The 16350-nt window shown below is 38.6% G+C and overlaps 1 protein-coding gene across 4 annotated transcripts in view; it reads left to right on the top strand.

Annotated features, from left to right (window-relative positions):
• Nucleotides 1–16350, top strand: part of Hmcn1 (hemicentin 1) — a 431153-nt gene that overhangs the window by 184319 nt on the left and 230484 nt on the right. For all 4 annotated transcript variants that reach the window (XR_387184.4, XM_006529757.4, XM_006529758.4 and 1 more), the window contains exons 8-11: nucleotides 538–801; nucleotides 2822–2966; nucleotides 6396–6517; nucleotides 10337–10612. Coding sequence is in view for 3 of the 4 variants with exons in the window: in XM_006529757.4 (XP_006529820.1) it covers nucleotides 538–801; nucleotides 2822–2966; nucleotides 6396–6517; nucleotides 10337–10612 (807 nt within the window). In the remaining variant the exon portion in view is untranslated. The remainder of the gene's footprint in view (nucleotides 1–537; nucleotides 802–2821; nucleotides 2967–6395; nucleotides 6518–10336; nucleotides 10613–16350) is intronic.

Raw genomic sequence — 16350 nt, 5'->3', positions numbered from 1 at the left:
TTAATATTTTGTAAACTGCTGTTGAGATGAAGTACCTCTATATTGCTGTGTAGTACATTTGAATGTAATATGGATTATTTTATATTCAAGATGAAATTATTGCTGATTTCTAAAGCTTGATCTTGTTCCTATTTTATTTGTCCATTAATGTTTATAATCTTATTGCTAAAGGTAAAGTTCAGCCATGCTGGGACCTTTAGAATCTTTTCCACACCATTGCTAACTTATCTTTATTTGTGCAGTTTTAGTAAGAAGAAAAAAGTGAATCTTAAAAAATATTTACATAATCAATTCTCACATAATACTTTACAATTCTAATTTTCTTGGTATAAGAACAATTAAAATTCTGTAAGATGATTGCTTACAATGTCTCAAGTTCTATCTTTATGTAGGAAAAACTCTGTAAGTAGACCATCAGTGTAGAGCATGCATCCTTCCAGTTTGTATATGCTATATGCTACTATAGTGCCAACACTTAATTAAACAGATGACCCCAACTGTGTGACACTCATACATGACAATGCCTTTCTCTTGTAGGAATACCTACGTATGTGCTACTGAACACTTCTGGAATCTCCAGTCCAGCTAGAGTAGACCGTCTCGAACTTCTGAGTATCTCAGGGGGATCTCTTAAGACCATTCCTGTTAAGCATTACCCAGATCGGAAGCCTTACGGCATCTGGAATATTTCTGACTTCATTCCCCCAGATGAAGCTTTCTTTCTCAAGGTGACAGGCTATGACAAAGATGGTTATCTCTTCCAGAGAGTGTCAAGTGTTTCTTTTTCCAGCATTGTCCCAGGTAAGGCAAATGTTTCACTCAACAGTGAAATACTGATAGCTTAAGGGAAATATCCCACAGGTAAAATATGGACTATAACGTAAAAGTTAATATTCCCATGGTACTACTCTATCACCAGCTGATGAGCATTTACATGCAAATAATTTGGTTTGTTTTTTTACACTTAATTTTTATCTTGGTATATTATATATGTAATTTAGTATTTATGAAAATTAAAATATGAAAATATCACTGCCCATTCCCTTGATTTTCTCTAGTCCCTCCCATATTTACCCCTACCTTTTCTCAAATAAATGATCTCTTTTTCTTTGATTATTATTGTTACACAGAGATGGATACATATAAATACAACCTGTGGGTCCATTTGCTGTGGCTTTGCTTTGTGTGTATGGTTTCAGGGCTAACTACTTTGTATTATATTGGGGGCTCATCCCTGGGAGAGGCTAATTCTCCTTCTCTGAACACTCTTCAGTTGCCTTTAGTTCTTTGTCTAGGATGGGGATGGAATGAGGTTTTCCCCACCTGCACTAACATGTCTATTGATATTGCCATTATTCAGGTCTTGTTTAGGCAGCCATGTTGTGGAGTCATCATGGTGTAGTCTCCCTGCCACTTCTAGGAGATAGCTTCTTACAGCAGACTTCCTGGTTCTCTGGATCTTACCATCTTTCTACCCCTTCCCATGAGGTTCCCTGAGCCTTGGGTGTAGGCACTATGACTTAGGTGTATCCTTTGGGGCTGGGCTCCCATGCTCCGTTGATCTTTACATTATGACCATTTGTAACTTTTTGCAATGGTCTTAGTTTTCTGTAAAAAGAAGCTTTTTGTTCGTTTGTTTTTTATGTAAACATATTTCTTTTAATTTTGAGATTATAATTTAATTACATTTCTCCCTTCCCTATTCTCCCTCCAAACTTGCCCATAAGCCCCTGCCACTTTCCTTCATATTCATGTCCTCTTTTTTCACTAATTGTTATGGCACACATATTTAACTTTTAAGTAGTACTTTTAGAGTCTTATGTTAAATCTTACTGATTATAGATTTGAGAATTTTGGTAACTCTAATGAGTAGGAAATTGTAGTAATGCCCTTTTATTTTCCCCCAATTCTTCAGTTCTATAAGTTGGGTAAACATTTATATGTAGAGGACAAGTACCATCTATTCCACGAATAATAGTGGACTTTGTACAAATGGTGAGGGTTGGACCTGGGATTAATTGGTTATTTAATTACTAAACTAGTTCCTGATATATCTCCTATGATAGAAAGATGTGGTTACAAGATAGGAATGGCCGGGAGCATCCAGTCTCTGTTTCTCTCTACCTGAGAGATTTTTTAAAATGGCCAAATTCTGACTGAAACTTTAGACCCGTAGCTCTAATCCTGCCCTAGGAAGCCATGGAGAGATTTTGTTTTCAGAGCTGGGCAGGAGCCAGAAGCTTATCTTTTATGTATGAGGCTGAGATTTGGAGATTGGAGAGCTATTGTTTAACCACAGTACAATCAGAAGCATGGAGCCAGCCTCAAGATTTCCTCATGTTAGCATTCAACAGAGTTGGCTTCACCCCCTACCCTGTATTGAATGCGTAAAATTTGTTGGATTCTTTAAAAAATACTTCTCATTGTTTCTTTTAGGAAAAAGTTGCCCTATGTATTTAATTCTAAGATATGTGGATTCTTCTTATGTTTTTACATATTTGGAATAAGAATTTATTCTACAGTTGATGATGTAATGTAACTCACTTGATTTGTTTTTCTTAGCTTGGTAGTAGATAAAAATAGTGTGCTTTTAAGATCAACTGAGTTTTTAATTTGATGACTATCATAGTGAGATCCTATGGAAATTAATCTGCTTTGAATAATGGTAGTTAAAATAAATTCAGTAACATGGATTAATTGGAATTCTGATGGCTTGTTAGCACCGCTCCAGTGTAAAGCTTGTGGGTAGAACTATAGAAATTATTTTCTATTGTGCTGATTTTCTTGCCTGTTTTCTTTTCTTTCTTTTTTTTTTTTCTAGATGCTCCCAAAGTTACAATGCCCACAAGAACGCTGGGATACTACCTGCAGCCAGGCCAAATCCTCTGTTCGGTTGAGAGTTTTTTGCCCTTTACTTTGAGTTTCATGAGAGATGGAATTGCCCTGGGAGTAGACCAATATTTAAGGTGTGTGAATGTTCCTCTCAGCAGTAGTGTAGAGCCCCAAACATGCAAAGACGATTCTGTATTCTTATTTCTGACAAGCCACTTCTTTCCTTTACCATCTTGGAACACAGCACTGGGCTGCTCATGTGGTAGTGGAAGGAGACAGAATAGGGTAGTAAATACTCTACGACAATAGAAATTCTAGGATATATTCCAGATAACTTAGGGTTTATACACTCTGTGCTTTATGTAGTTCAAAGATTCCAAGTCAAAGATTACAGAATTATCAACTCAAAATTAGGTAATAGACCTTGGAATGCTCTTTGCAAAGTTCCCTGGAATCTTTAGATTCATTGAATTTGTGTTAAATGTGTCTACAGCTCCTATTTAAAGTGTAATATAGTGAGTGAATCTAATTGGTGTTATGACAAAAATACAAACAATTAGAAATGTTATCACTTAGCAGGTTATTAACACGTAGCTTTTCAATGTCAAGTACTTACATTTAAAACTGGATGGGAAGCTGGGTATGGCAGTGCGCATCTTTAATCCCAGGATCTGGAAGGCCGAGGCAGGTAGTAGGTCTCTGAGTTTGAGGTCACTCTGGTCTAAAGAATGAGTTCCAGGACAGCCAGGTTTACATAGAGAACCCTGTCTTAGCTAACTAAGCAAGCAACCAACCAACCAAAACAATAGCCACCATCAAATAGGGGAAAGGGCATTTGCATCTGTAAAGATGGTGAGCAAGGAGGTAGATTACATATCCTGGGGCATTTCACACACCAGTCAGTGGAGAAGCACAGTGGCCAAGGGCAGGAAAAGGAAGGCAGAAATGAGGCCACTGTGTGTGGATCCCAGTGAGCCAGGAGAGAAGGATGGGAGACACTGTGTGCAGAGAGCAGGTTAGCATGGTTCACCAGGAGCACGTGTGGCTACAGCAGAGAAGTCAATGCGAGGAGTTGGCTGGAAGGCACCAACTCTTTCTTCTAAAGTTGAGTGACATTTTATTGACAAATGCAAGTAACCTAATTGACAAAGATTTGCTACATCTTAAGAAAATGCTTGAAGAATTATTTCTGGAAAGTATATTGCCTTTTGAGTTACCACAAAACCCGACTAGATTTGGGAGTAAAAACCTCTAAGAATAACTTTAGCAGTCTTTCACACTGCGGATGCGATATTAATATAGCTCTATAAGATGTTGACTATTTGACAGTCTTAATTTATATAATCTCTTTATGGAGATTCATTGTCAGCAATGCTTGTGGCTGGAAAGTTAATCATATCTAGAAAGTTTTCCATTCCCAAGCAACTGGCTGCTCCATACATAGTCCATCTTGATGATTTACTCAGCCGCCTGTTTTATAACCAGCCGCAGAGCAGAACAGGCTAGCAGACGATGGAGCCACATAACTGGCCGATGAAATAAAATAACTCTGCTTCCTGTTTAAATAGCGACAGTTTTCAAAGACACTTGAGATTCTTTATAAACATTAACTCATTGATTCCACACAATTCCTGGGAGGTAAGCCACAAAAATTCTTGTTCTTGTGTTTCTAGTGCTGTGGCCCTGAGATGAGACAGGCCTTGCTGACATGTATTAAGCCATAAGTGATGATAGACTGATACTCTAATCCCAGTTTGCTTGCATGCCTCTGCCATAGATTCCCAGTAATATGAAACATGGGACTTAATCTTCGTTTTATGTCAGCCACTTTGACCGTCAGGGGATTTGAGAGAGATGTCAGTTTGCATTAGCTGTGTGCATATCTTCTGGATGGGCTCTTTGTCCTGTTCAGAAGTCTATTTCTGGATTCCTTTTCTTTATTGTGGTATTAGGATGTTTATGACAACAGAGAAGGCTATGATAAACAAGAATGACTAAGTCGGACATAGTGGCATGCGCCTTTAATCCCAGCACTTGAGAGACTGAGGCAGGGGGATTAGAAGTTTGAGCCTGGTTTGACCTACATAGTAAGACCCTGTCTCAAAAACTTTTAGTTTTCCTTCTCCTAGCAGCTCCTAAATGAGAGGACTATGAGTCAAGTATAGCTATAGAGAATATCCTTCAAACAATCAGTAAACTGGTCATGCATTCTCAGACAAAGGAATTGCCATTCAACTTCTCATTTTAAAAGGAAGGACTTGGGACTAGATGAATTTTTATTTCCTGTTCGAAAATTTCCATGAACCCAATGTTTGATGAGTCCTAACACATGATCAGCTCTGAGCTAGGTATTGCAAAGAACACCTGAGTTGTACACAGTCCAAATGATTACCTTCCTGTGACTGACAGTGCCCCCCTAGAGAAGGGCATTTGCACACTTGTGCTTAGTGCCCTGATGTAGAGTGTTTGAGACACAGTCCGAGCGTCCAGGGCAGTGAAGGGTTAAGGGATACTGATTACTTCTGGAACTCACAGGGCCGTTGGTACACAGTTCCCATAGAATGGACAGGAAACACTGGCTGAAGTGAAGTATCCTGAGCTACTACAGTACAGGGAACAATGCTCACTTAGGAACTCACTTTCCTGGTGATGGGAACCTATGCTTAACTTGCTGTTCCAAACCCTGTCAGGGCTCAACATGATGTCTGAGCTCAGCAAGCCATTCATGGTTGCTTTCCTGTGTTGTGCCTGGTTGAGGGGAGATGTTGAGCCTAAACTAAAATCAGAAGTCAGTGAGAGGAGTCTCAAATCTGGGGAGGCCTTTTTTATTCTTTTTTTTCCAAAAGATTATGACTAGTAATACTTGAAAAATAGAAACATATATAATATTTATATTTCAACTGTATTTTTAAATGATAAGGCCCACTTCTGGACACTGTGAACTTTTTAAAGCAATAATTAAATATCTATCTTTTTAGACTGTGCCAGAAGATGAGAAGATTGGCAGTAAATGGATCAATATTTGTTAGATGGTCAGATGCATGAGTTTGTCTACAGAACTAGTCTTTTTTTTTCAATGTTTGCATTGCTTATTATATGTATAGGTTAAATCAGATATAATATATACTTCCAGGTAAGACTTACATATGAAAAATATATTTTCATTGTGTTACAAAGCAGGTGTCTTACTTTCACGTTTGTTTCTTTGTATTGAGCATGATCCTTGCCTCCAAACTGGGAAGGATAGAGGGAAGAGAAATATAATCAGTGGCTGTCAACTCAAGTATGTTTTTATATAGCCAGGAAGAAAAGGTTGTAAAGATAAATTTGCGTTCTTACAACTTATTGTCTCTTGTATATTTTTGCTCAGAGTAGAGGAGCATAACTCTGTTTAAAACACAAAAGGCATATGATTTTAAGTTAACATTTAATCTGCAGTTTTCACACCCTGCTTCCTTTGCGTTGTTCATTGGAACACATCCTTTGAAGCAGATCGCTTATTATTGCTTTCATGTTTCTCCTGCTTGACAGACACTAAAAGCTTTCCTGTTTCTTGTCCCCAGAGAATCTGCCAGCGTGAACTGGGACTTCACAAAGGTGACGTTGTCTGACGAGGGCTTCTATGACTGTATCGCTGTGAGCAGCGCAGGGACGGGACGGGCACAGACGTTCTTTGATGTATCAGGTAAGTGCCACCTGCCTTTGCCTGTACCTATGGAAATGAGATGCTGGTAGACTCTGAGTTTGTACAGTTCGCCTCGTGATCATTTTGACAGTCTATCTATCTACTTAACTACACTGAGAACTCCAACACTGGTCTCCCCACACCCAGCTTTTGTGCCTTTCCCTGGGCCAGTTTCCCCTTCTCCTTATAAAAATTATTCTAATTTTTCTCTCCTGGCCCTCCCTCTAGGGCTCTCCCTACACCGGATCTTCCTCTGCCCACTCCCCTCTGCATCCCCTCTTCCATCCAGTTCCTCTGTCACGTTTTTAAGGACTTGATGCCTTACTTCCCTAGCTCTAAGAGGACAACAATAAAAAGACAATGTGTACGCTATGGACGACTGAGCAATGTTTGAGGTACATGCACAGTGCTTAGAAGGCAGCTTGGAATGTATAAGTACCTGATAGATAATTATTACTATTTTACCATTTAAGGTTGTATTTTTACTACGGTGGTTGTATCTCTATATGTAGGTACCTGCAGAGAAATTTTTCTTATTTTCGTGTATGCTAATCACAGTAGATTTATGAATAGACTCTGATCTCCAAATTGAAGACCATGATAAATCTAAAAAATTATCTCCTAACACAGAGCCTTATTGGATAGACTATAGTATAAAGAAGGTCAAATGTGATACCTGTTACTTTGCATTCAGACAGTATATTACTGTGAGTAGATTGGAGACAGAGTACATTAATATTTTATAGGATAAGATACATTCATAGAAATATTGTCCTTTAATTTCCCAGAATAATTAGGGGAAGGAGCCTGTGATATCCATTCAAAGATCAGGTTCAAACCACCTACTCAGCATACAGTTATAATTTTTGGATATTTTTATTGGATATTTCATGTATTTACAATTTAAATGTTATCCCCTTTCCCGGTTTCCCCTCTGGAGCCCTCTATCCCATCCCCTCTCCCCCTGCTTCTATGAAGGTGCTCTCCCAACCACCCACCTACCCACCCACCCACTCCTACCTCCCCACTTTGGCATTCCCCTAAACTGGGACATCAAGCCTTTACAGGACCAAGGGCCTCTTCTCCCATTGATGCAGGACAAGGCCATCTTCTGCTACATATGCAGCTGGAGCCATGTGAACTCTTTGGGTGGTGGGTTAGCCCTGGGAGCTTGGGGTGGGGGTTAGGAGGAGGGTCTGGTTGGTTGATATTGTTATTCTTCTATGGCATTCAAACCTCTTCAGGTCCTTCAGTCCTTTCTCTAACTTTTTATATACTGGGGATTGAATCCAGGGTCTCACATAGGCAAGCACTAAGCAATCACTTTGCCCCTGAGCTAAATACACTGCGCAGAAACTTTGTTTTAACTGAAATATTCTATGCCTGCCTTATGTTGTTCTGTACTTGACAGTCTCCTGGTATCCTAGTCTGACCTTCTCGTGTTATGGCTGCTGAAGCTGAACAGTGCCTGTGTTTGCTTTCAGTATGCATTTTCCTGAGATAATTTAAGACAAAAGAAATGTTTTAATTAGATGATGGTTTTGAATCCTAGGATTTGTTGTGTCCAAGAAAGAACTTGGAAAGAGAGGCATGTAAATCAGGCAGGCGTGTTCTTTCAGTGAAACTATTTGTATTCTCTTCTTCTTAGGAAAATAAAGATTGTCTGCTGAAATAAGTTAAGTGAGTTGACATACATCACAAACTATTTATTTTTTTCATCTCCAGAAATTATGAAAAGCCCTGGAATTGTGTCAACATTCCTCAGCTTCTGGGAAAGTAAGCACTCGAGCACTTGAGTGTTCTTCCCAGCACTGTTAATTAGGAGAAAGGACAGGCAGGAGAGAGGCCGCAGCAAGTTGTTTCAGGCATCTTGTTAAGTTACTGGGAGATGCTAGTAAGAACTCGAGAACTGACTTACAGAGTTGGATCTGTGGTACCAGTAGCTTCCTCTCGCCCCTGTTGCACATGCTCTATGTGTATTCCTCTGTGCCAGCCAACAGTGGCATAACGCGGGAAGCTGGCTCATTGACAAGCTGGTTTCCAGGAATTCTTTCCTTTAGTCAGCCATGAAAGAAGTCAGAAAGCATCAATGTTATGGCAATGGATGTCAGAGCAGGAGTAGCAGACAAGGGCTCCTTGGGGTTTGAAAGAGTGGGCACTTCTTACGTTCCAAGTTTAGAATACATGCTGCAAAGGCAAGCTCAAGTGGGCATTTCTTCGAAGGGTAGCTATTTGCTTAGCACAGTAGCCACTAACCACTATCTACTTCTCAATTTTCCTTTGCCCAGGGTAAGGTCCCAGCTCAGCAACCATAATGTCATTATGTATCTAAAACTTGGGATCAAGTGCTGATTTACTACCCAGCTGGGTCTCATATTTTTATAAAATATTAGGAAGTGAGCATTCCAGAATAGTGATATTCTTGTCACAATACTTGTTATTGTAAAGTCAAAGAACATTTGATAGACAGCTGAAGAAAAGCTAAACTTCTGTCGACATGTTTCCTCATCTTTTTTTTTTTTCTTAACCACTGTTGTAGTTGACATGTTCAAGAATTTTGGGTTCTTGTTGTAATGTTGGTTATTGATTGTATTAAACAGAAGATGGGTATTTAAGTTTGCATCTTTAATACAAAATGGGTATTAGAAAGGATTCGTCAATTATAAATAGATCTGGCAATGAGTAAAACCACACAAGTGTCCCGAACATTCTTTTCCAGTGATACTCGAAGGGTAAGCTGAATAGTATCACAGTTTCTCTTAACTTTCTGTGTCGAAATTTTATCAATACAAAACCATACACATACCAAAATCCTGGGTTTAAGTAAAATTCTAAACATTGATCCTGTCAAGGCATGCCAGTGGAAAGAAATATTTATTAGAAACATTTGTTTATTTTGTTTATATGTCTGTTTTGCTGTCATGTCTTTCTGTGAATCATATTACATGTTTAGGACCCGTGGATTTCAGACTAGGGTATCAGATACCATGGAACTGGAGTTATAAATGATTTTGATCCATTATGTTTGGGTGTTAGGAACCAAATCCAAGTCCTCTGTAATAGCAACAAGTATTCTTCATATTGAACCCTCTCTCTGGCCCCAGAAAAAGAAAATAAAAAAAAAAAAAGAAAAAGAAAAAGACAACAGGGTATGCTTTTAGACTAGTGGTTCCTAATCTTCCTAATGTTCTAATCCTTTAATACAGTTCTTTAAGTTGTGATGACCCCAACCAAACAATTATTTTGTTGCTAGTTCATAACTATAATTTTGCTGTTAATATTGTAATGTGAATATGTTTGGAGATAGACTGTTGCCAAAGGCATTGCAACCCACAGGTTGAGAACTGCTCTTTTGGAACAAGGGAGGACTTGGAAACAACCTGATAACATATCACTTCGAGCCATATCTATCATCTGGTGGATGCTGTGTTCTTCAAAAGATTCAGTATCCATCTTTTCATTTAAACAACCATAAATGCTTCTTTCATCCAAACAAATGAAAAACCTTCTTAGTTCCAGAATTCTAAATCTTTCCAGTTATATCCTTTGGCCGAGTCAATTTGACTCTCATCTATATAATCTAGAAATCTCAATTTGGTATGGACAAGTACATTGCCTTCTAAAATATCATGTAACTAGATGATAATTTGGGGGGTGTCTCATTGGCATAGGCATTAGTTAATACTTTCTGTTATATATGGAAACATCTCGACAGATATTTCAATACACATTTATATATGCAGAGATTTTTTTAGGCCACATGTGTAAGCAAGCAAAGTCGATTGTAGGTTTATTGATTTGAGTCTTCTGATTTTGCAGAGCCTCCTCCGATCATCCAACTGCCTAATAATGTAACAGTCACTCCTGGAGAAAGAGCAGTTTTGGCATGTCTTGTCATCAGTGCCGTGGATTATAACCTAACCTGGCAGAGGAGTGGCAGAGATATCCGACTAGCAGACTCAGCAAGAATTAGGACCTTGGCCAACCTCTCACTGGAGCTGAGGAGTGTGAAAATTGGTGATGCTGGGGAGTACCGTTGTGTGGTTTCCAGTGAAGGGGGATCAGCAGCAGCTTCAGTTTTCCTCACAGTCCAAGGTACATGCTTCTAGCAACTTCTGGCCAATGGTGTTCTTCCACCTTCCCTCTTCCATATTTCTCCTTACAAGTGTGCTAGGTCAGAGTTACAGCATCTATGAAAACAGTTGTCTTTGGATGAAAGAATGCTTGGGATGTTCAGTTGCTTAAAAGGGACTAAACTGGAAACTAAAGTACCTTCAAATAGGTGGCTTTACTGAAATCGAAACTTGACCTGGTAGTTGCAGATGTCCATTTTGAGACAATATATAAATTGTCACGGGATGTTTTGATGTTTTCAGGTTCTCTAGTCTACTATGTGAATGTCAGACAAGATCAGGTATGCTCAGGGTGGTATGTTCCTAGACGTTCCCTGATTGAGTTTCATACATTTCTAATTGTTTTCATAATTGCCTCCAAGGATTTGATCTTCATTTAAATGTTATACATGCACATATGTGACTCATTTAAATTTTTACTTTTAAAATAAATTTAATATATTTTACTAATGTATTTTTTTTTTTAACTTTTTTACTTGAAGTGACCGAAGTGGTAGCAATCACTAGCTGAACCTATTTCTATCTATTTTATTTAGGATTTTAATTTATTTATCTGTCATACATTTTGGCCCCAGCTTTGCCTCCCTCTAGTCCTCCTATTTTCCCCTACCTCCCTTCTCCTCCATATCTATCTGTCCCATCTCCTGCCAGAAAAGAGCAGGTCTCTCAGGGACATTAGCCAAATACAGCACAAGGTACAATAAGAGCCTTCCAGTCTGGACCGATGCCCTGAGCAGACTTTGACCACAAACTCTGCAGCCAGTTTGTGGGAGATCCACTCCCAGGTGTTCTAACACACCCAGGACCACAGGATCCCAGGATCTTGGTCACACCAGGATCTCAGGGTCCGAGAGGCAGCTTGACTCCCAGGAGCTCTGACACACCCAGGATCTCAGGATAACAGAATCACAGAGACAGCTGAACTCTGAGGAGTTCTGACACAACCAGGATCACAGGAAGGATAGGCTCCAGTCAGATATAGCAAGGGCAGGTAGCACTAGAGATAATCAGATGGTGGGAGGCAACTATAAGAACGTAAGCAACAGAAACCAAGGTTACTTGGCACCATCAGAACCCAAGTCTCCCAACCATAGCAAGTCCTGGATATGCCATCACACTGGAAAAGCAAGACTGGGATCTAAAATCACTTCTCATGATGATGATAGAGGACTTTAAGAAGGGCATAAATAACTCACTTAAAGAAATACAGGAGAGCACAGGTAAACAGCTAGAAGCCCTTAAACAGGAAACACAAAAATCCCTTAAAGAATTACAGGAAAACACAATCAAACAGGCAAAGGAAATGAACAAAACCATCCAGGATCTAAAAATGTAAATAGAAACAGTAAAGAAATCACAAAGGAATCAACCCTGGATTTAGAAAACCTAGGAAAGAGACCAGGAGTCATAGATGCAAGTATCACCAACAGAATACAAGAGATAGAAGAGAGAATCCCAGGGGCAAAAGATACCATTGCCATAACAGTCAAAGAAAATGCAAAAAGGCAAAAAGCTCCTAACCCAAAACATCCAGGGAATCCAGGATACAATGAGAAGACCAAACCTAAGGATAATAGGTATAGAAGAGAGTGAAGATTGCCAACTTAAAGGGCCAGTAAATATCTTCAACAAAATTATAGAAGAAAACTTCCCTAACCTAAAGAAAGAGATGGCCATAAACATACAAGAAGCCTACAGAACTCCAAATAGACTGGACCAGAAAAGAAATTCCTCCTGTCACATAATAATCAAAACACCAAATGCACTAAACAAAGAAAGAATATTAAAAGCAGTAAGGGAAAAAGGTCAAGTACCATATAAAGGCAGACCTATCAGAATTACACCAGACTTCTCACCAGAGACTATGAAAGCTAGATCCTGTGCAGATGTCATATAGACCCTAAGATAACACAAATGCAAGCCCAGGCTACTATACCCAGCAAAACTCTCAATTAGCATAGATGGAAAAACCAAGATATTGTATGACAAAAGCAAATTTACACAATATCTTTCCACAAATCCAGCCCTACAAAGGATAATAGATGGAAAATGCCAACATAAGGAGGGAAATTACACCCTAGAAAAAAGAAAGTAATCTTCTTTCAACAAACCCAAAAGAAGATAGCCACACAAACATAATTCCACCCCTAACAACAAAAATAACAGGAAGTGACAATTACTTTTCCTTAGTATCTCTTAACATCAATGGACTCAATTCCCCAACAAAAAGACAGACTAACACACTGCAAACATAAACAGGACCCAGAATTTTGCTGCATACAGGAAACACACCTCAGTGACAAAGACAGACACTACCTCAGAGTAAAAGGTTGGAAAACAATTTTCCAAGCAAATGGTCCCAAGAAACCAGCTGGAGTAGCCATTTCAATATCGAATAAAATCAACTTTCAACCAGAAGTTATCAATAAAGATAAGGGGGGGCACTTCATACTGGTCAAAGGAAAAATCTACCAATATGAACTCTCAATTCTGAACATATATGCTCCAAAGGCAAGGACACCCACATTCATAAAAGAAACTTTACTAAAGCTCAAAGCACATATTGCAATCCATACAATAATAGTGGGAGACTTCAACACCCCACTCTCAGACATTGACAGATCATGGAAACAGAAATCAAACAGAGGTACAGTGAAACTAACAGAAGTTATGAAACAAATGGATTTAACAAATATTTATAGACGATTTCATCTAAAGCAAAGGAATATACTTTCTTCTCAACACCTCATGGTTAGCTTCTCCAAAGCTGATCATATATTTGGTCACAAAAAGGCCTCAACAGATACAACAAAACTGAAATAATCCCATGCACCCTATCAGATCACCACAGACCAAGGCTGGTCTTCGATAGCAACAAAAACTATGGAAAGCACACATACACATGGAAACTGAATAAAGTTCTACTCAATGATAACTTGGTCAAAGAAGAAATGAAGAAATAAAGACGTTTTAGAATTTAGTGAAAATGAAGACACATCATACCAAAACTTATGGGACACAATGAAAGCAGTGGTAAGTTGAAAGCTCATAGGTCTAAGTGCCTCCAAAAAGAAAAAGAGAGCTTATACTAGCAGCTAGATAGCACACCTGAAAGCTCTAGAACAAAAAGAAGCAAATACATCCAAGAGGAGTAGACAGCAGGAAATACTCAAACTCAGGGCTGAAATTAATCAAATAGAAACAAAAAGAACTATACAAAGAATTAACCAAACCAGGAGCTGGTTCTTTGAGAAAATTAACAAGATAGATAGACCCTTAGCCAGACTAACCAAAGGGCACAGAGACAGTATCCAAATTAATAAAATCCAAAATGAAAAGAGAGACATAACAATAAAAGAAAAGATACAGTATGACCAAGGCTGGATGAAGAAACCCAGTAGGTGGAAAAGCATCCCAAGAGCAAGCTGAAGTGTCAGAGACAGCCTCACTCCCAGTGTTAGGAATCACACACACACACACACACACACACACACACACACACACACACACACACACACAAAACCCAAAACACTAGGCCAACAACAACTATAAGATATAAGCAGGGGCCTTGTGCAGATCCAAATTCTGGTAGAGATCAAACAAGTGAGTTTTAGTTGAGCATTTTCATATGTATATCCTTATGCTTTGTTCCTATTTTCCCCACAGTACTCTCTCTGTGCCCTTTCTCCCTTTCGCAGTTCTTTCTATCCTAAATTGATTTTCTCTCCTTTCATGACATATGCATTCCATTACCCTTTCTCCCTTCCTCCTCTCTTTCGATCTCTTTCTCCCTTTCATAGGGCCTCCCTCTCTCTGTCTCTGTCTCTCTCTGTCTCTGTCTCTCTCTGTCTCTAATCTTATGTCAGAGAAAACATATAGCATATATTCTCCAATTCGGCTAATTTTACTTTGCTATGATAGTCTCTGTTCTATCCATTTTCCTGTAAATGTCAGACTTTAAGTTTCTTTATAGGAGAAAACATTCCATTGAGTTTATGTACCACTTATTTTTAAATCCACTCATCTTCAAACAACCCCTAAGCTGGTAACATTTCTTGGCTATTGTGAAGAACACAGCACTTAGCATGGGTATGTAAGAATATTAGTGCTATGTTCAGTGAAAAACTCTTTGGTCACATGACCAGTGTACCTAGATTACAGGGTAGTTCTATTTTTAGTTTCTTGAGGAACCCGCCTACTGATTTTCTTAGTGGCTCTAGAAACTTTAAAACCCACAAGAATTTCTTTTTCTCCACGTCCTAAATTCCTTCTGTTGTAGATGGTTTTCTTGATGAGAGCCATGTTGACTAGGGTGAGCCAGTGTCTCAGGGTACTTTCTATTTTCATTTTCCCGATAGCTAAAGATGTTTAAAACTTTCTCCACATACTTATTGACTGCTTATAATATTTCATTTTAGAATTGTCCAATTCAGCAGACCATCGTTGGTTGGATGCTTTTTGTACTTAATTTCGATGTTCTTTATAGATGCTTGATATTAATCCCCTAGTTGATATCTTATTAGAAAAAACATCCCTCCCATTCGGTAGCCTGATAATTTCTCCTGATGTACTTAAGGTTTCCATTTATATGGGAGTCTCATCTATTTGCCAGTTCTTATTTTTTTCTTATTTTCTGTACTATTGGGGTCCTCTTCAGAAACTTCACGTCCATGATTATATTTTGAAATTTTTCTCCAGCATTTTCTTTTTGTCTTGTCTTGTCTTTTCTTTTCTTAAGTTTTATTTTATTATTATACATAAGTACACTGTAGCTGTACTTATGTATAATAATACAGCTTATGTATAATAAGACCAGAAGAGGGCATCAGATCTCATTACGGGTAGTTGTGAGCCACCATATGGTTGCTGGGATTTGAACTTGTGAATCCACTTTGAGATAATTTTTGTAAAGTTTGAAAAATATAGTTTCATTCTTTTACAAGTGGATATCCAGGCTTTCCAGCATATTCGTTGGTTGTCTTTTTCTAACTATGTGCTCTTACAGCTTTGTCAAAGATTACATGAAGGCCATAGCTGTGAGTGTTCTTTTCTGGGTCCACTAGCCTACTCATTTTCTGCTAGGACCACGGTGCTTTTGTTACCATGGTTCTAGAGAGCAGTTTGAAATCAAGTATTATGATGTTCTCAGTATTGTTCTGCACAATATTGCTTTGACTATTTGTGTTCTTTTATGCTTATATGTGAACCCTAGGGTTGCTTTTTCTAGTGGTATGAATGTTAATGAAATTCGAATTTATAATATTCAATTTATACATTGAATATATAAATCATTTCCAGTAACAATCATTTTCAAGATATTAGTATTGCTGTTTCATGAAATAGGATTTTCCATGTTCTGGGATCTTTCTTAATACACATTAATAAAAGTACTAACGTATAATAATAAAAGTAAAATACAGAGACACACAAAGGAAGAAAACACAGAAGGGGGTATGTATTATTGCTCGAGGGGCTTCTCTGAGGGTTTTTGAAAATTGGTGACCCCAGGCATGGACACTTCCTTTCTATTTTAAATGTAGTGCTGAGCTTGTATTGGACAAACGTTCAGTGTCAGGACTGTCCTCCCTTTAGGACCATGTCTTCTTTGCCAACATGAGACTTCTGCTCACCACTGTCTGCTTTGCACTTTCTGGGCTGGCCAGGCTCTGCCACCATCTAAGCTTCTCCAGTTTCTACCTC

The sequence above is a fragment of the Mus musculus genome, chromosome 1 (genome assembly GCF_000001635.26).
Source record: "Mus musculus strain C57BL/6J chromosome 1, GRCm38.p6 C57BL/6J".
NCBI classification, from domain to species: domain Eukaryota; kingdom Metazoa; phylum Chordata; class Mammalia; order Rodentia; family Muridae; genus Mus; species Mus musculus.
This window is presented reverse-complemented; position numbering and strand designations above follow the sequence as displayed.